The 20,650-nt window shown below is 38.7% G+C and overlaps 1 protein-coding gene across 1 annotated transcript in view; it reads right to left on the minus strand.

The window, feature by feature from the left end:
* Positions 1–18,327: 18,327 nt before the first annotated feature.
* LOC138894920 (ATP-dependent Clp protease proteolytic subunit-like) overlaps positions 18,328–20,650 on the minus strand; it is a 3,913-nt gene continuing 1,590 nt past the window's right edge. The window contains exons 2-3 of the mRNA XM_070179657.1: positions 19,439–19,839; positions 18,328–18,805 (exon numbers count right to left, since the gene is read on the minus strand). Coding sequence (XP_070035758.1) covers positions 18,580–18,805; positions 19,439–19,839 — 627 coding nt within the window. The 3' untranslated portion in view covers positions 18,328–18,579. The remainder of the gene's footprint in view (positions 18,806–19,438; positions 19,840–20,650) is intronic.

Below are 20,650 nucleotides of genomic sequence, written 5' to 3' on the forward strand. Positions count from 1 at the left end.
TCATTTTTGTGGTACTTTTTAGCTTGGTTTTCAGTTGGTTCGGGGTTGGAGTTTTGGTGATGAATTGCTGGATTTTTTGAAAGAAAACCGAAGAAAGAATGACACGAGTAGAAATTTCCTTATCATAGAAGAAGAAAATAATTTTTTTCTCAATTCCTTCCTCCCTATTTTTTCCTTTCTCTCTCTCTCTCTCTCTCTCTCTCTCTCTCTCTCTCTCTCTCTATATATATATATATATATATATATATATATATATATATATATATATATATATATATATATATATATATATATAAAGCTAAAATATATATATATTAAAATTTGAAAATATTTACATAGTAGAATGTGATAAAAATTCAAATATAGTCAAAAATTAGATGCTCACAACACTCAAGGTAAATTTTATATGTTTTTATCAAAACTTACATATTGACAAGAGTATACATATTTGAGTGCTAAAGTTAAGTTTTCATGGAAAGTATTTCTCTTGAAAATTGACGAACAGAATAGCTTCAGTGGTATCTTTTAAAGATTGATGTTAGATTGCTAAAGGCTTTAGCATGAAAAAAGTTATTTATTTAATTTTTGTTCAAATGATTTAGATTTTCTATAAATGCTATGAGTTGATAAAAATAGATCCTTTGAAGCTACTATACTATGAATCTATTTTTGAAGTATCAAATATTTTGGAAGTTACTTGTATTCACCGAGATTGACTTCAGATATATTGTGTTCGTTTTCATGAAATTACACGTGCCGATATAGGCGTAGATGGCCACTTTGTGGTATAGACTACAGTAGAATGCTCTCTCACGAGAGAGTACTATTTTGTGCTATTATTAGCATGGATGAGTCGATTCGTACGGCACTACGATGAGACAACCTGAGCAAGTAGGGTATATGATACTTGCCGCTAGGTACATAACCTAGTTGACCTTCTTACGTCGGTGATGGTATTGTACTCCCAGTGAAAGATAAGGATGATTTTCTTATGTTTAGGCCTAAGGAGCCGAAAGCGATTTTGATGACTTAAAGCAAATGAAAAAATTTTGCATGATTTTTATCCAAAATCTTGGATTGATGTAAATGTTTTAAAAGTTTATATTGTGGGTTATATTTTACTTGGTTGTTATTTAAAATAACAAGGGTCATCAATTGATAAAATTTCTTACCGTTTAATATCAAATATTGGTGCATTATTTTTATAAAGTTTGTCCCAAGAACTTAAGTTAGAGAGAGTCTATGACACTTATTGAGTACCGTTGTGGTGTACTCAGCCCTTGGGGGGCCCTGCTTACTTTACATGTTTCAGGATGATGTATGATACGTGACATGCGGTCAGGCTAGGATGACTCTCTTTCCGAGGTATTATAAAGCACCACTTTTATCTCGTGGTAGCTAGCATGTTCTTTCTTATTTTATTTTGTTGGAATTACTCCAACCGTTGGTTCTATTCTTGGTATAGAGGCTCCAAAGATAGTTGTGAAAGGTTATAATAACGGGATTGTACACGACATACATGAAAGTATATTTATTTTACTTAGTCTCATTGTTATTATCATGAAAGACGTCATGTGTGTTTTTGAATTGGAAAAATATTATATCATTTAACTTGAAAATGTATATGATTTTCAAGGAGCTTTCGCAGTTAAATTGATTTTCATGCATATGATTTAGGTGCATTATATGGTTTGGTTCGCTCATGTCGGGTAGTGTACCGGGTGTCGGTCACGTGGTTTTAGGCCGTGACAAACTTGGTATCAGAGCCCTAGGCTCTAAATCGAGTCCTAGGAAGTCTTTGGGGCCGTGTCAAGTAGAGTACCTCTTATCGATGTGTTGTTGGCCACACTTATATCGGGGAGGCTACAATGACATCTAGGGTGTTTCACTTTCTTCATACTCCAGATCGTGCGTTTGTGCCTGAAGTGAGAGTACGGATTCTCGATCATATTAATTACATGTTATGGAAGATATAGAAGTGATGAGAATACAACTCAAGGTTCAAGTTATAATACAAGATGTTTGGGCTAATAGCCCGAAAGTGTTAGAATTTTTCAAATGGAAAGATAAGTCGAGAATGGATTGGGACTGATATAGTCAACACGTATGACTTTAGTGAATAAGAATTTTCAAATGAATATAGATAGCTCATGGAAAAGAGATTGAGATTTCGATGTCAGCTAGTGTTGTCAGAATAGAGCCAGAGCGTACAAAAGATTATATTAGAGGAATAGGGAACCTCAAAAGAGTAAGGCCCTAATCTAGAATTTAGATTTTTAGTCAAGATGTTAAAACGATCGGTCATTGTGTCTCTCACCACTAATGAGTACGTCAAAGGTACAAAGAAGAAAATACAATAGTTTCAAGATAAATGGGAATGTTGTATCTCAAATTATCGTGATGAGGTATCGAGGAATGATAAAAAAATCAAATTGGTAAGAGAATGTGAATTAACCAAGTTCGTTGAAACCACATTGTGACTTTTAAGAATGAAGGCTTATTTCGGATAATATTAAGAATGACCAAAAGCATCTAAAAAAAGGGGAGGGTGTAAGAAAACCCTCAAGACTTTTATAAAGTGGACAAGTCAAGATACAAGAGATGATTCGCACTCTCGTTATGGATTGAGAGGCTCTCGATATGACGGAGTTGTCATTATGGTAGTGTCACATGTAAGGAAGTAAATGTAGAAATAAAGTGTCACGTATGGGCATAAATTCAGGGTATTAGAAGCATATCATAAGTATGAGAAGGGTAGGTGAACTTTGAATGCCTCACAGTTAACGAATGAGATACTAATAGATGCTAACATTCAATGATGCATACCAATGTATGCGTGGATGAGATAGGTGGACTTAAATGGGTAAGTAAGTAAAATTAAGGCATGATATACACAAAGGTGTACCTTAAAAAGGTACGAGAAGCAACATAGGTTACCAGAGGAGGTAAAATATTGTGGAATGACAATCTTGGGTTTGATTAGTTAAGATTCGTCCTTTTGAACTTGTGGGAATTGAGAATTTTCAAATGTAAGCTCCAAAGTACTTATGTGTGTGTCAAGTGGTGCGATTAAATTAGGATTTTATGGACCCTTATGAATTATGAGAAATGAACATTTGAAATAATGTATGAGGCAAAGTAATCATTTATGACAAGTTGTCAATACAATATATGTTATGGGAATTGGGCTCCAAACTATAAGAGTTTACTTTTACCTTTCTCAGAGCAATCTGATCGCTTAAGGCCCAAAAGCTTAAAAATAGTAAGGGTACGTGTGGGACTTGAGAGGTTACAAGTGTCCAAATGTTATAGAGTGATGCATTAGGAATCCCTAACATATTATGCATGGGGATGAGATTGAAGATACTATGGAGGTACAAAAAAAATTACCGTATGATGATCGGGTACCCACGAACTAGATTCCATGAATAATAAAAAACATACAAGTACTTATATTAATTGCACTGAGTATGATGATGTAAAGATGGGATATTAACTATAGTTAAAAAAAATTGTTAGGATGACGATATGAAGATAGATTGTACGCTTCTTACATATAGCATTCTAAAAGTGGTGTATGTTATGAAAAATTTTATGAATGTTATATGGGTTTAGTATGAAGTAGTCGTACTTGTTAAAATATATAAGCATGGACTGCGAGGTGTAAGGTAGTCGTACTTTCTAGAAAGGTATTTCAGCATGGATTGAAGGGTATAATGTCAGAAAAGGAATTTTGAAGATAAACGAACTTGAAAGGTGATATGCCAATCATATTATTGTTGTAAGAGCAGGAAATGATGATACTTAGCTATATGAATTGCGGTTAGTAGTATCATGATACTTTAGTATGGAAAGGAATAAGAAATTATTTAATGAGAATAACCATTCTATCATATTTTCAAAACAAAAAGCAATACAAGTGTAATGATAAAATAAGGTTGGGGTTTGATGAAAAAAATGGTGAAATGAGATTTCAAGTTAAAAAAAATAATAAAAAAAAACTTGTGGCAGCATGTGAGTATGTATATGATTAGATGTAAGTTTACCTACGAGGTAAGAATTTAATGAAGTCTTGGAGTGTTAGGTTCGAGTTTAAGAATTGGGTTTTATGCTTAAGTGGGGAGCGTCAGAGCAGGTAAGAGTAACCTTAAAGGTAATAGTTTGAGAAATAAGATATTTTATTTCCTAGAGTCAAGATGAAGAGAAAACCTTCGGTAAGTTCATGATGGAATGAGTACAATTACCACAAAGTATTTGTAGGAAATCAAAGACTCATTACAAATAATAGTTATGATGTTCTGCATTAGAGATGTTAATAGTTACGTCTGATAATCAAAGATTTAATGGGCAACTCGAATGTATTCCTACAACTTTGGGGACATGTGTGATTTGAATTAAATTCAAGTATTGCGGAGAACAGGGGAGTACTTTGAATTATATGTGGAATTGTATGGAATAAGGGATTCCTTTTAATATGTGCACACCTTGTACGGAATAAAATAAAATAGGTAATGCAATACTTATTCTTAAATGAGAAGAGACTTCTATGAAAAAATAAAGTATATCAATAAAAAGCATGGGTTCAAAGAAGAGCACTAATATTAAAAGGGTGCAAGTACCATCGTGGTAACGATGACTCTTGACTGTTGAAAGTTTACGGGCTACGGTAGCATGTCTATGGTGCGCATGAAAATAAATTCAATCCCAAATTTTTGGTAGAAAAATATCACAATATTCTCAATGGTGTCAAGGAAGTGGTAAAAGTTAAGAAATAAAAGTAGAACACGGATGTCCGCGAGTATGTGTCAAACTAGTATCATGAACTCAAATGAAGTGAGTTGAATTATTTTCAAGTTATGGATCTAACATGGGCTCTCGAGGTATGAGCGAACGTGGGGGTATGAAATTATCATATGATGGATAAATCAGAGACAAATATCCTATTAATCTTTGGAAGAAATAAAAGAACATTCCAAAATAGTTTTGATGATTAGTGAATATTAAAAGTTTTAAGTGGGAAGACTTTTCCGGGAAACATGATTCATAAAGGACAACAACCTAATTTGAAAGTATTAGTTATAAGGAATTTTTGAGACTACGAGTTGGAATGAACAAGTTTTGCAGATACCAAGTGGGTAATATAACTTTGATCTCATAAACTATGAGATATTTCCTTGAGCAATCTAAGAAATTAAGGGAGCATGATAATCACTTATTCTTTATCTCAAGACAAAAAAAACATTTATTAAGGAAGTCCAATCACAAAGAGATTTGTGGTTTATTTGAAGATACTTTTCAGGTACAACTTGACGTATGCATGACTAAAGAAAATGTATGCATGTACAATAGTGATATGGGAGCTATGTGTAGTAGCTATTATTGATATAGAATGGAATTCATATATGTTACTAGCTAAAAGTTTCAAATATTCACACTTGATGCACTTGTGGTATATGTACGGTCTAGTGGGGCCAAGATGGTACATTATATTGTGTATTATCAGTTGTTGAGCGATATTGTTATTGGTGACCGTGTGGGGGCTTATTATGGACAGGTTAAAGTTTTTGGATAGTCTTATTTATAGGAAAACTCTGCCGAAATGTTTAAGAATTTGTAAAGATAACCAAATTTTGAGGGCTATAAGTAAGTTGAGATTTTGGAAAGAAAGTATAAGATCCATATAAAGTCAATAAGTGCATATGCATGGTGGTTGGATATAAAAGGATGGTAACTCTATGCTTATAAGTGACTTGCAAAACATTCGAGGATGAATGTTCTTAAGTGGGGGAGAATGTAGCACCCCGAAAAATTTCGAAGTACTTAAGCGTTATTAAGAAAGTTAATGTGCACTAATTATATTATTTCGTATGCAGACGGGGACTATTAGTATGATGGATATCAATTGGATATAATAATAAGTGTACGAGGCATATTATAAGTGATGTTAGGTCTAAGAATACCCCTAAGTCCAAGTCAAGTTGGAAATTACATGATAGACTAAAGTTCCAAATAAGTATGCACAAGACCAAACTTTCGACAAGCATATCTACGTATATATAAGTAGTTATGTGATGTAAAACCTATAAAATGAAATATCATTTCGTCTAGTTTCTAACGCTTCAAACCGTTTATCATTTGGACATTCCTACAAGAAGTTATGACCAAATTACCAAAGGCTAGCAAAGGAGTCTGCGGATGCGAAGCATCCGAGGCCGCGTCCGAAAGAAAGGCTGGCAGTGAAGTGCTGCCATAGCATCCAGGTCGCATCCGGGCTTTAAAGAGGAGTGATGTGGGGATGCGAAGCATCCAGGACCGCATCCGAAACCCAGAAATCTGGGCCTATAAATACAAGGTCGGGGGAGGAGAGTATTTTGAGTATTTGGGGGTTAGGGTTCTTGAGGTGAAGGGGCGATTTTGAGCTCAAATCAAGTCCAACCAACTAAGGTAAGTTGTTAATGATGTTTTGGCTTGATTCTTACTCAATATACATGAGTTCTAACATCATTCTTGCATCCAAATGCTAGATTTCATCATCAAATCCTCAAGAACACTAAAATTACCAAAGTTGTGATTTTTCAAGATTTATCTACTAGAGGTAATTCCAATACTTCAAACTCGTTTATTATGAGTAGTTAGAAGTATTTGAAGCACTTGTTACAAGTTTTAATGGTTGAAAGATTGGATTATAAAACTCTAGTTCATGACATGAATAGTACTTTTGAGAAAATAAGAGAGAAGATGAATGATAATCTTGGCGATGAAATTTATGAATACAATGAACCTATGGAATTATTTGTTAGCAAAAGATAGAAGTGATCAACTAAATAATCACCCAAATTGTATATTTTTCAAGTGTTGATTATGGAAGACGATGAATAGTAACTTAGTGGCAATGGATTTTTGATGTAGTATCATTAATGACTTCGAATGGGTATTAAAACATAAGAATGAAGTTGAATGGTCTAGCATATAAAACTATTTGGCGATTTGAGTTGTTGGAGGCTTGTAGCCAACTTATGAGCCATATATGGATGTTGATCAATATCTTAGGTCTTATTATGATGTAATTAGGATATCTAATTGTAGATATCGACTTGTTGGTGATGTTGAGCATTTTAATCAACATTGGAATGAGGGAGGAGGATTGAAAGATTGTGAATGTTAATAAAGTAAAAGCGAGATAAGTTGAATTGTGAATGTTAATAAAGTAAAAGCGAGATAAGTTGATTAAAACTTACTCTACTTGAGGGACTTTCTCTAAAAGCGTGTTTTGAGTTAATACTTAAGTTGTTTGCAAATGTGCTTTCATGCTTGTGGGGACAAACAAGTACGGATGTCTCCATGTACTAGAATATTATGTTGCGTATGTAGCGTCATGCCATTTTATAAAATTTTATTTTAAATCTTGTTGGCAAAATGACACTCAAGGTAAATGTTATAAGTTTTTATCAAAACTTACGTATTAACAAGAGTATACATATTTGCGTGCTAAAGATAAGTTTTCATGGAAAGTATTTCTCTTGAAAATTGACAAATAGAATAACACATGTGGTATCTTTTAAAGATTGATGTTAGATTGCTAAAGGCTTTAGCATGAAAAGTTTTGTTTATTTAATTTTTGTTCAAATAATTTAGATTTTCTATAAATGCTATGAGTTGATATAAATGGATCCTTTGAAGCTACTTGTAACGACCTGAACGGTCGTTTTGAGAGTAATACCCCTGATCCCCTATGTACTGCTTCTCCCATATCTATTTTTGCTATTGTGACTTGCCGGGAGTTTTCGTTTTAGTTTTTGGAGTGATTTGGGACCCTTAGTCCCTAAAACGAGAGTTTATGTCTTAGGATTTTTGACCGTAGTTGGAATTATGTGAAGATGACTACGGAATGGAGTTCAGTAGGTTCTGTTAGCTCCGTTAGGTGATTTTGGACTTCGGGGCGTGTCCGAATTATATTTTGGAGGTCCGTAGCTTATTTAGGCTTGAATTGGCGAAAGTCGAATTTTTGGAGTTTTGGACCGGTAGTGGAAATTTTGATATCGAGGTCGGATTCTGATTCCAAAAGTTGGAGTAGGTCCGTAATGTTGAATATGACTTATGTACACAATTTGGGGTCAATCGGATGTGGTTTGATAGGTTTCGGCATCGGTTGTAGAATTTTGAAGTTTCAAGTTCTTTAAGTTTGAATTGGAGGGTGATTCATGATTTTAACATTGTTTGATGTGATTTGAGGGCTCGACTAAGTTTGTATAGTGTTTTAGGACTTGTTGGTATATTGGGTTGAGGTCCCGGGGGTCTCGGGTGTGTTTCAGATACTCAACGGGTCATTTTTCGACTTAGAGAAGTAGCAGATTTCTAGTGTTTTATTGCAGAAAAATCCTTCATCGCGTTCGCGAGAGGTGCCTCGCGATCGCGTAGAGCATCTGGGAAAGGCAGCTAAGTTGTTCTTCGTATTCGCGATGTTGTTCCCGCATTTGCGAAGGTGTGGGACCTTAAGCATACGCGTTCGCGATATGGTCCTCGCGTTCGCGTAGAGAAACGGGGCACAGGGAGTTACGGGCATTAAGCCTACGCATTCGCGAAGAGGTTCCCGCGTTCGCGAAGGGTCCGTCAGTGGAAGGTACGCGTTCGCAAGAGTCCTCTCGCATTCGTGAAGGAGGAATTTTGGGCCAGTGGAAGATTGTTCATTGCGTTCGCGATCATGATGTCGCGTTCGCGAAGAAGAACGCACGTGGGCAGAATTTAAGGTTCAAAAACGAGGGTTGAGTTCATAACACAAAATTTTGATTGAGAGCTCGGTAGAAGACAAAATTTGGAGAAATTTTCGGAGGAAGTTTTTGGGTAATGATTCCTAACTCCTTTATGGTTATATTCCACTAATTTATGGTTGATTTCATCATTTAATTTCGGATTTTGGGGTTGAAATTGGGGAAAATTTAGAAGAACTTCTTCAACAAAGATCTCGAGTTTTGAAAGGGGATTTGAGGTCAGATTTGAGTAATTTTTATATGGTTAGACTCGTGAGTGAATGGGTATTCGTATTTTGTGACTTTTATCCATTTTCGAGGCATGGGACCCACGGGCGATGTTTGAGTTAATTTCAGAATTTTTGTTAAAGTGTTAATTTCATTAATTAGATGAGTCTATTATGGTTGTATTTATAATATGTAATTGCTATTTGCTAGATTTGGGCCATTCAGAGTCGGATATTCGTGGAAAAGGCATTGTGACCGATTGATTGAGCTTGGTTCGAGGTAAGTGGCTTGCCTAACTTTGTGTGGGGGAAATCCTCTTAAGATTTGGAACTATTGTGATATGTGAGCGCCCTGTACGTGAGGTGACGAGTACGTACACGGGCTAGTTGTGGTAAAATTCGATTTTCTTACTGAATAACAACATATTTTCCTGTTATTTTGAGTTATACCATTTTAATGAGTACTAATCTATTTTCATTCTTCATTGAGTTATTCCAATATGTGTATTTATCATGTTTAGTCTAATACGACATGTCTATGTGTCTTAATTGTTTATGTGAATTCTGTGCAACATGCTTAGTGAATTTCCTGCTTCTTTCCTGACTGGTACTTAGTCTAAATCGTAAGAATTTCGTGATGTAGTTGTATTTCTATCGTTCGCGCTGCATATTTACTTTGGGACTACGGAACGGTATTTCGGGAGATCCCCATGTCTTGCATATTTACTTTGGGACTACGGAACGGTATTTCGGGAGATCCCCCTGCACATTTACATTTGGGACTACGAGACGGTATCTCGAGAGATCCCCGGTTGTGTTTCTGTGTACTGAGTTGTTACCTTCTATGATTTCATTGTTGTTAAATTTCAACCTTTATTTTATTGCGGTATTACACTCTATATTGTTTTTATTATATATTTACCAGTAGGGCCCTAACCTGACCTCGTCACTACTCGACCGAGGTTAGGCTTGGCACTTACTGGGTACTGATTGTGGTGTACTCATGCTACTCTTCTACACATATTTTTCGTGTGCAGATCTAGATGCACCTTATCAGCCGCATTAACAGTGAGCCGGGACAGCTTTGGAGACTTCAAGGTATATTTGCCGCGTTCGCAGACCTCGGAGCCCCCTTCTACTCTTTCTCATGTCCATTATCTTCTGTATCTTTCCTTTGTTAGACTCTGATGTATAGAGACACTTGATTATCTTCTGTGATTCACGATATTCCGGGTTTTGGGATTGTTGTGTATTTTTGAACGGTTAGTTGTTAAAATTATGTTTTCATTTCATTATTCCGCAAATGTTAGGCTTATCTAGTCGTAGAGACTAGGTTCCGTCACGACGTCATACGAAGGGGAAATTGGGTCGTGACAAGTTGGTATCAGAGCTCTAGGTTCATAGGTGTCGTGAGTCACAAACCGGTTTAGTAGAGTCTCGCAGATCGATACGGAGACGCCTGTACTTATCTTCGGGAGGCTATTGAACTGTTAGAAAAAGTTTCACTACTTTGATTCCTTTCACAGGTGGTGAGGACACATACAAGCGGATCTGATGACCAGGCACCCGCGCCCCCTGCTAGAGCCGTGAGAGGCCGGGGCCGGGGTAGAGGCTGAGGACGCCCACGTGGTGTAGCCAGAGCACCTGCACAAGCTGCTACAGAGGAGCCCCCAGTAGCTCAAGCTGGAGGGCAGACACCTGAGATACCTGTTGCTGCACCAGCCCTCCAGGAGACGCTAGCCCAGTTTCTGAGCATGTTCAGCACCTTAGCTTAGGCTGGATTGATTCCACTTGCTCCTGCCACATCTCAGGCCTGGGGAGGAGCACAGACTCTCATCGCCGGTACTCTAGAGCAGCGGGTTCAGGTCGACCAGGTTCCAGAGATTGTACCAATGCAGCCGGTAGCTCCAGCTCAGCCCGAGGTTAGGGCAGCAGCTTCTAAGGCGAATTGGCTATAGACAATGCTCAGGGTTTTCTGGAGGAGTGTCATCGTATTCTCCGTATTATGGGCATAGCAGAGACGAGCGGGGTTTCTTTTACTATATTCCAACTTAGAGGAGCAGCCTATTAGTGGTGGCGTGCTTATGAGTTGAGTAGTCCGGTTGAGGCAACTTCGCTTACATGGACTCAGTTCTCGGATATGTTTTTGAGAGAGTATGTCCCTCAGAGCCTCAGGGACTCATGGCGCGCGGAGTTTGAGTAGCTGTGCTAGGGCACAATGACTGTGTCAAAGTATGCAGTTCACTTCAGTGATTTGGCCCGACATGCACCGGCCTTAGTTGCCACAGTTCAAGAGAGGGTTCGACGGTTTATAGAGGGACCCCATCCCAGCATCCGGAGTAGTATGGCCAGGGAGTTGGAGATGGATATTTCTTATCAGCAGGTTGTGAGTATTGCCAGGAGGTTTGAGGGCATGTTTGCTCAGGATAGAGAGGAGAGGGAGGCCAAGAGGTCTCGAGAGACTGGTTATTATTCTGGAGCTCGTGTCCCAGTAGCTCGCCATGGTAGGGGTTATGTGAGCTGCCCGGTTCATTCAGCTCTTCCAGCAGCCAACGGTGTTCCAGCTCCGTCTAGACCCCATGAGCCTTATTATGCACCGCCAGTATCTAGTGTGCCTCATGCATGGGGGCCAGTCCAGCAGACCTGGCCCAAGCCAGTCACAGCAGCCACGCCCTCCCAGAGCTTGTTTTGAATGTGGCGAAACTCGACACATGGTGAGGGATTGCCCTAGGATTAGGAAGGGTGCACCTCCACAGACTTCTCAGCCACAACGTGCTCCACCGAGACCTCAGGCTATGATTACAGCACCAGCTGCTACCCCACCTTCTCATCCAGCTCGAGGTGGAGGTCGGGGAGGTAGAGGTCGCCCTAGAGGGGGAGGCCAGGCCAAATATTATGCCCTTCCTGCTCGTACATAGGCAGTTTCTTCTAATTCTATCATTACAGGTATTGTTCCAGTTTGTCATAGAGATGCGACGGTATTATTTGACCAGCTCTACATATTCCTATGTGTCCTCTTATTTTGCCCTGTATTTGGGCGTATCGCGGGATTCTTTGAGTTCTCATGTTTATGTGTCTACTCATGTAGGAGATTCTCTTATTGTGGACCGCGTGTATCGGTCGTGTTTGATTGCTCTTAGTAGATTTGAGACCAGAGCCGACTTATTATTGCTCAGCATGGTAGATTTTAATGTTATCTTGGGCATGGACTCGTTGTCGCCCCATTATGCTATTCTTGATTGTCACGCCAAAACCGTGACGCTGGCTATGGTAGGATTACCGCGGTTAGAGTGGAAAGGTACCTTAGAGTATACTCCCAGCAGAGTTATTTTATTTCTTAAAGCTCAACGAATGGTTGAGAAGGGGTATGACGCGTATCTAGCTTACGTGAGAGATGTAAGTATTGATACCCCTACAGTTTAGTCAGTTCCAGTAGTGAGGGTCTTTCCAGATGTGTTTCCAGCTGATCTTCCGGGCATGCCGCCCAACAGAGATATTGATTTTGGCATTGATTTGTTGTCGGGCACTCAGCCCATGTCTATTCCTCCATATCGTATGGCTCCTCCTGATTTGAAGGAGTTGAAAGAGCAGTTACAGGAATTTCTTGATAAGAGCTTCATTCGGTCTAGTGTGTCACCTTGGGGTGCTCCTGTCTTATTTGTGAAGAAAAATGATGGTTCTATGCGGATGTGTATTGATTACCGCCAGTTGAACAAAGTCACAGTGAAGAACAGGTATCCATTACCTCGTATTGATGACTTATTTGATCAGTTACAGGGTGCCAGAGAGTTTTCCAAGATTGACTTACGTTCAGGTTATCATCAGTTGAAGATTCGGGAGTCGGATATCCCGAAGACTGCTTTCAGGACCAGATATGGTGACTATGAGTTTCTTGTTATGTCTTTTGGGCTGACCAATGCCCCGGCAGCTTTTATGCACTTGATGCACAGACTGTTCCGGCCTTATCTTAACTTATTTGTCATTGTGTTTATTGACGACATTCCGGTATACTCCCGGAGTCGGGAGGATTATGAGCAGCACCTGAGGACTGCACTTCAGACCTTGAGAGAAAAGAAGTTATATGTAAAATTTTCAAAGTGTGAGTTTTGGCTAGACTCAGTGGCATTATTGGGTCATATAGTATTGAGTGAGGGGATCCAGGAGAATCCGAAGAAGAATTAAGCAGTGCGGAGTTGGCCTAGGCCGTCCTCAGCTACCGAGATTTGGAGGTTTCTTGGTTTGGCGGGGTATTACCGTCGCTTTGTAGAGGGATTCTCATATATTGCAGCACCTATGACTAGGCTGACGCATAAGGGTGCTCCGTTCAGGTGGACAGAGGAATGTGAGGAGAGCTTTCAGAAGCTCAAGACAGCATTGACTACAGCCCCAGTATTGGTATTACCTACATGTTCGGGGTCTTATACTGTATATTGTGATGCATCGCGGATTGGTCTCGGCGTGGTGTTGATGCAGGACGGTAGGGTGATTGCCTACGTGTCTAGACAGCTGAAGGTGCACGAAAAGAACTATCATGTCCACGACCTTGAGTTAGCAGCTATTGTTCATGCCTTGAAGATATGGCGGCATTATTTGTACGGTGTTCCTTGTGAGATTTACACTAATCATCGGAGTTTACAACATCTATTTAAGCAGAAAGATCTTAACTTACGTCAGCGGAGGTGGTTGGAGCTACTTAAGGATTATGATATCACTATTTTGTACCACCTTGGGAAGGCCAATGTAGTGGCCGATGCTTTGAGTCGTCGGGCAGAGAGTTTGGGGAGTTTAGCATATCTACTAGCAGTAGAGAGGCCATTGGCGTTGGATGTTCAGGCCTTAGCCAGCTAGTTTGTGAGGTTGGATATTTCTGAGCCGAGTCGAGTATTGGCTTGTGTGGTCTCTCGGTCTTCTTTTTATGATCGTATCAAGGAGCGTCAGTATGATGACCCATATCTGCTTGTCCTTAAGGACACGGTCCAGTACAGTGATTCTAAGGAGGTCATTGGAGATGATGGTGCATTGAGGATGCAGGGCAGGCTATGTGTGCCCAATGTAAATGGTTTGCGCGAATTGATTCTCCAGGAGGCTCACAGTTTGCGGTACTCTATTCATCCGGGTGCCGCAAAGATGTATCAGGACTTGAAACATCATTTCTGGTGGAGGAGAATGAAGAAGAACATAGTAGAGTATGTGGCTCGATGTCTGAATTGCCAGCAGGTAAAATATGAGGATTAACGACCAGGTGGATTGCTTTAAAAGTTATAGATTCCGGAGTGTAAATGGGAGCGGATCACTATGGATTTGGTTGTTGGACTCCCACAGACTCAGCGGAGGTTTGATGTAGTTTGGGTGATTGTGGATAGGCTTACCAAGTCAGCTCATTTCATTCCTATGATGACTACCTATTCTTCTGAGAAGCTAGCTCGAATCTACATCCGTGAGATCGTCAGGCTTCATGGCGTACCGGTATCTATTATCTCTGACTGGGATACACAGTTTACATCACAGTTCTGGAGAGCTGTACAGCATGAGTTGGGTACTCAGGTTGAGTTGAGCACAACATTTCACCCTCAGACGGACGGGCAGTCCGAGTGCACTATTCAGATATTAGAGGATATGCCCTGTGCGTATGTGTTAGATTTTGGGGGTTCTTGGGACCAGTTCTTGCCACTTTCTAAGTTTGCTTACAACAATAGTTATCAATCCAGCATTCAGATGGCACCATATGAGGCTCTGTATGGTAGGCTATGTCGGTCCCCAGTGGGTTGGTTCGAGCCCGGCGAGGCCAGATTATTGGGTACGGACTTAGTTCAGGATCCCTTGGAAAAGGTGAAGGTGATTCAGGATAGACTTCGCACAGCCCAGTCCAGATATAAGATTTATACGGATCGAAAGGTTCGTGATGTGGCATTCATGGTTGGAGAACAAGTCTTGCTTCGGGTTTCGCCTATGAAGGGCGTTACGAGATTTGGAAAGAAGGGCAAGTTGAGCCCAAGGTTCATTAGTCCATTTGAGGTGTTGCGTCGAGTTAGGGAGGTTGCTTATGAGTTTGCCTTGCCTCCTAGTCTAGCAAGAGTTAATCCGGTATTCCACGTTTCAATGCACCGGAATTATCACGGTGATCCGTCTCATGTGCTAGATTTAAGCTCAGTCCAGTTAGACAGGGATCTATCTTATGTTGAGGAGCCAGTGGCTATTTTGGACAGGTAGGTCAGAAAGCTAAGATCAAAGAACATTGCTTCTGTGAAGGTTTAATGGAGGGGACAACCGGTCAAGGAGGATACTTGGGAGATCGAGCAGGATATACGCAGCCGTTATCCTCATATTTTTACCATTTCAGGTATGTCTCTATGCTCGTTCGAGGACGAACGATTGTTTTAAGAGGGAGAGAATGTAACGACCCGGCCGGTCGTTTTGAGAGTAATATCCCTGATCCCCTATATATTGTTTCTCCCATATCTATTTCTTCTATTGTGACTTGCCGGGAGTTTTTGTTTTGGTTTTTGGAGCGATTTGGGACACTTAGTCCCTAAACCGAGAGCTTAAGTCTTAGGATTTTTTTACCGTAGTCGGAACTGTGTGAAAACGACTCCATAATGGAGTTTTATCTGTTTCGTTAGCTCCGTTAGGTGATTTTGGACTTAGGGGCATGTCCAAATTGTGTTTTGGAGATCCGTAACTTATTTAGGCTTGAATTGGCGAAAGCCGAATTTTTGGAGTTTTGGACCGGCAGTGATAATTTTGATATCGGGGTCAAATTCCAATTCCGGAAGTTGGAGTAGGTCCATAATGTTGAATATGACTTGTGTGTAAAATTTGGGGTCAATCGGGCATGTTTTGATAGGTTTCGGCATCGGTTGTAGAATTTTGAAGTTTCAAGTTCTTTAAGTTTGAATTGGAGGGTGATTTGTGATTTTAGCATTGTTTGATGTGATTTGAGGGCTCGGCTATGTTTGTATAGTGTTTTAGGACTTGTTGGTGTATTGGGTTGAGGTCTCGGGTGTGTTTCGAATGCTCAACGGGTCATTTTTGGTCTTAGAGAAATAGCAGATTTCTGGTGGTTTATTGCAGAAAAATCCTTCATCGCGTTCGATAAATGTTCCCCTTGATTGATTAGAAAAAGAATGAATTTGTCTTTTTTTGTTCAATCATTGGATAGAAGGGAAAGACAAGTAGTAAAATTATTCCTGGTCTAGAAATATCCAAATTTTGATGCCCAATACTCCATAGATAGTTCGAACTGTATAAGAGCAATAATCAATTTTCGCTCGAATCGTTTGTAGGGGAACCCTACCTTCTCTGATCCATTCAACACGTGCAATTTCTTTTCCGTCGATACGCCCCGCAATTTGTATTTGAATTCCTTTTGTATCTGCTTGTTCTGTTAATTCAATAGCCTTTTTCATTGCTTTTCGAAAGGAAACTCTATTCTTTAATTGTCCAGCTATAAATTCTGCAAGAATATTAGGGTTTCCATAAGGTTTTGCAATTCTTGTGACAGCAATGTTCAGTTTTCGGTTTACACAATTAAATTCTTTTTGTAAGGTCGTTTGTAATTCTTCGATTCCGCGCGGGCGACTTTCTATTAATAATTTTGGGAATCCCATAAAGATTATGACCTGGATCAGATCGATTCTTTTTTTAATTTCTATACGTGCAATTCCCTCGACGCCAGAGGACGTTCTCATATTCTTTTGTACATAATTCTTGATACAATCTCTTATTTTTTGATCTTCTTGTAAACCTTCCGAATAATTTTTTGGTTGTGAAAACCAAAGGGAATGATGACCTTGAGTTGTACCCAGTCTGAAACCAAGTGGATTTATTTTTTGTCCCATAATCCCCCACTATTATACATATCACGATATGGCATAGCTGTAGGTTTTTTTTTCCATCTCGTTTTTTTTAACGAATACATCTCTACATATTCATCATCTAAAGATATATCTTTCATTACAATAGTTATATGACAGGTCGATCTTTTTATTGGAAAACTACGTCCTCGAGCTCGAGGTTTCAATTTCTTCACAGTAGTACCTCCATTGACTTCGGCTTTACTAATGACTAAATTGGCTTCGCTGGAACCCATATTGTAACTAGCATTTGCTGCTGCAGAATAAACCAATTTCAAAATGGGATAACATGCCCGATAGGGCATGAGTTCTAGTATCATAAGCGTTTCCTCATAGGAACGGCCGCGGATTTGATCAATTACTCTTCGTGCTTTGTCAGCAGACATAGATATATGTTCACCTAAAGCATATACTTCTGTTTTTTTCTTCTTTAGCATAAGGTTTGCCTCCTACTACTGAATCATAAGCATCTAGATTTTTTTTTATTAATATTAACGACGAGATCTATTATCGCTTTTTGCATGTCCTCTAAAATTTAATGTAGGTGCAAATTCTCCCAATTTGTGGCCTACCATACTATCCGTTATATAAATAGGCAAATGCTCTTTTCCATTATGGATAGCAATAGTATGACCAATCATTGTAGGTATAATGGTAGATGCCCGGGACCAAGTTACTATTATTTTTTTTTCTGCTTTTGTGTTAAGCTTATCAATTTTTTTAAATAAATGATTGGCTACAAAGAAATTTGTTTTAGTGAACGTGTCACAAGCTTACTCCTATTTTTTTTTTTGTAAAGTTTTAATAAAAACAAAGAATTAAATTTGATTTTCTCTCCTATTTACTACGGCGACGAAGAATCAAATTATCACTATATTTATTCCTTTTTCTACTTCTTCTTCCAAGTGCAGGATAACCCCAAGGGGTTATGGGCTTTTTTCTACCAATTGGGGCTCTCCCTTCACCACCCCCATGGGGATGGTCTACAGGGTTCATAACTACTCCTCTTACTACAGGACGCTTACCTAGCCAACGCGTAGATCCGGCTCTACCCAACCTTTTCTGGTTCACCCCAACATTCCCCACTTGTCCGACTGTTGCTGAGCAGTTTTTGTATATCAAACGGACCTCCCCAGAAGGTAATTTTAATGTGGCTGATTTTCCCTCTTTTGCAATCAGTTTCGCTACAGCACCCGCTGTTCTAGCTAATTGTCCACCCTACTTTATGTTTTATGCTTTTTAAATAAGATTTTCTCCGCTTAATGGATAACCATTTGTTACCAATGGAGAATTTCTTATCATCTTAAATTCAGGTGATTGTATTTACACCAACGTAAACCATAAACTTCATACACAATAGAGGGATATGATAGAGTTTTTTTTTTAATAATGAATGGAGTTCCTTCTTCCATCCTATCCCATTCACCGGTACTGATCATTGATACTGTAAAGGTTGTTTTCTTGCTTTTGTTGCCAGCTCATGATCTAAACGAGTCGCACATACACCCTAGTACATGTTCCTCGACGCTGAGGGCACCCCCGAAGAGCGGGGGATTTCGTGACGTTTCTGATTGGCTGTCTTGTATTTCTAATAAGTTGTTTAATAGTTGGCATGTTGAATCGTATACATAATATGATGGGTTGGTTTAGATTGATCCGAACCGAATGATGATGAATTACTTCTCTTTAATAGAATATTCAATTCGAAGATAAAATCTCAAATCACAGATTTGCGCGAAATCTATGTTATTTTCATTCAACCGCTACAAGATCAACAATTCCATAAGCTTGGGCTTCTGTTGCTGACATAAAAACATCTCTTTCCATATCTTCGGATACAACCCATAAGGGTTTCCCCGTTCTTTGTACATAAACCCTTGTGAGGGTTTCACGCAGTTTCAGCAGTTCTTCCGCTTCCAGGACAAATTCGCCTGTTTGTGCCTCATAAAAAGAACTAGCAGGTTGATGGATCATTACCCTGATGATATAACAAAATAAAAGCTTCCCCTATCTCGCATGATAAAGCAAAGAGAAAAGAAAGATAAAGAATAGAAAAAAGATAGAATTGAACAACCGTACAGGCATCTTTTGTGCATACGGCTCTACAAGAAAATTGACCTCCCCTCCTTTCTATTGAAGAAAGAGAAAAATAGAATCTATCAGACTCAGATGGGTAAATGATCAAATTGCCATCCTTCCTTTCAGAGGAGTTAAAAAATACTATGATGGCTCCGTTGCTTTATATGTTTATTTTTTCTTTTTTTTTGTCTGTGATTCAGCAATCCCAAAGTTTCTTTTTAATCCGATCAAATAAGGAAAAAATCTTTTTTTTTTTTTTCGTACTCTTTCATAACATAAATATTGTTAAGAACTCTCCGGCATGAAAACAAAAAAGTTTGTGACACTGAACTGAACTCCCGATAGATAAGAGAAAATCGGAAATACCCCTTATCTCATACTACTCTCTCGATACAGAATCTAATGTTTTGAAAAAAAAAACAATACAAAAATTTCTCATATCGAATTCGAAGTGCCATGCTATTATTACTTAGTATTCATATGGCGAAGGCATAGTCTTCTTTTTTCTCTTAAATAAAAACCTCATTGGCGCCAAGCGTGAGGGAATGCTAGACGTTTGGTAATTTCTCCTCCGACCAGGATAAAAGATCCCATTGAAGCGGCTAATCCCATGCATATTGTATGGACATCTGGTCGCACAAATTGCATAGTATCATAAATAGCCACCCCAGGTATTACCCAGCCCCCAGGAGAGTTTATAAACAAATACAGATCTTTGGTCTCATCCTCGATACTGAGATATACCATAAGACCAATAAGTTGATTCGAAATCTCGCTATCAACCTCTTGGCCTAAAAAAAGTAATCTTTCTCGATAAAGTCGGTTGATTAGGGTAAAATTGTATCCCTTAGGAACCGTACATGCGCCTTTTGATGCATACGGTTCAAAAAAATTGTGAATCAATGTATAGATTCCAGTCCTCTTTCTTTTTTTCTAAAAAGGTTCTTTCTTACTTCTAACGAAAGGGCTTTTCTTCAATTTTTCAATAAAGACGAGTTTTGACTCCTTTTTTATATTTTCGATTTTCCATTATAAAATTTTAAGTTATAAGAAAGAGTCATTAAACTTATCGAATTAACTTCTCATTGATGTATTCTTTCATCGAGATTTAATCCAAACCGCGATGGTATTTTCTTATTCCTGAATGGGTCTGTTTCATCTTTTTAGGTTTATGCTCTACTCCGGATAAAGATCCGCCCGATTTGGATTTGTACATATAGGACAAATGCTCCCATTACCATTTCTTTTTGTATTTTTTTTTAATTCATTTTATATAAGTATTTCTTAGAGTTGAGATAACTTTGCTTGACAATTAGGATCTCTTTACAAAGAAAAAATATGAATAGCAATCATATATATCTTACCAATCCAATTGGGTTTTTTCTAAACGGAGCCTGGATACTTCATTTTTTTAGTCCAACCAAGCCAACCATAAATTATTCTAATTGAATTATTCTAATTGATAATAGTAATATGAATCCCCTCAAAAATGGATATAATTGCACTTCACGCTTCAAATTTTTGATGATTAAATTTATCTTTTTTGTGATGAACGTACAGGAAAACCCTCTTTGGATTTGCCAAAAATCTTTGGAATTCATTTATTTCTCTCAGGGGTGGCTTGCTTTGGTTTTGGTGCATTTCATGTAACAGGCTTGTATGGTCCCGGAATATGGGTGTTCGACCCTTATGGACTAACGGGAAAAGTACAACCTGTAAATCCAGCGTGGGGCATGGAAGGTTT

This window comes from Nicotiana tomentosiformis, chromosome 6 (assembly GCF_000390325.3).
Source record: "Nicotiana tomentosiformis chromosome 6, ASM39032v3, whole genome shotgun sequence".
Lineage (NCBI taxonomy): Eukaryota > Viridiplantae > Streptophyta > Magnoliopsida > Solanales > Solanaceae > Nicotiana > Nicotiana tomentosiformis.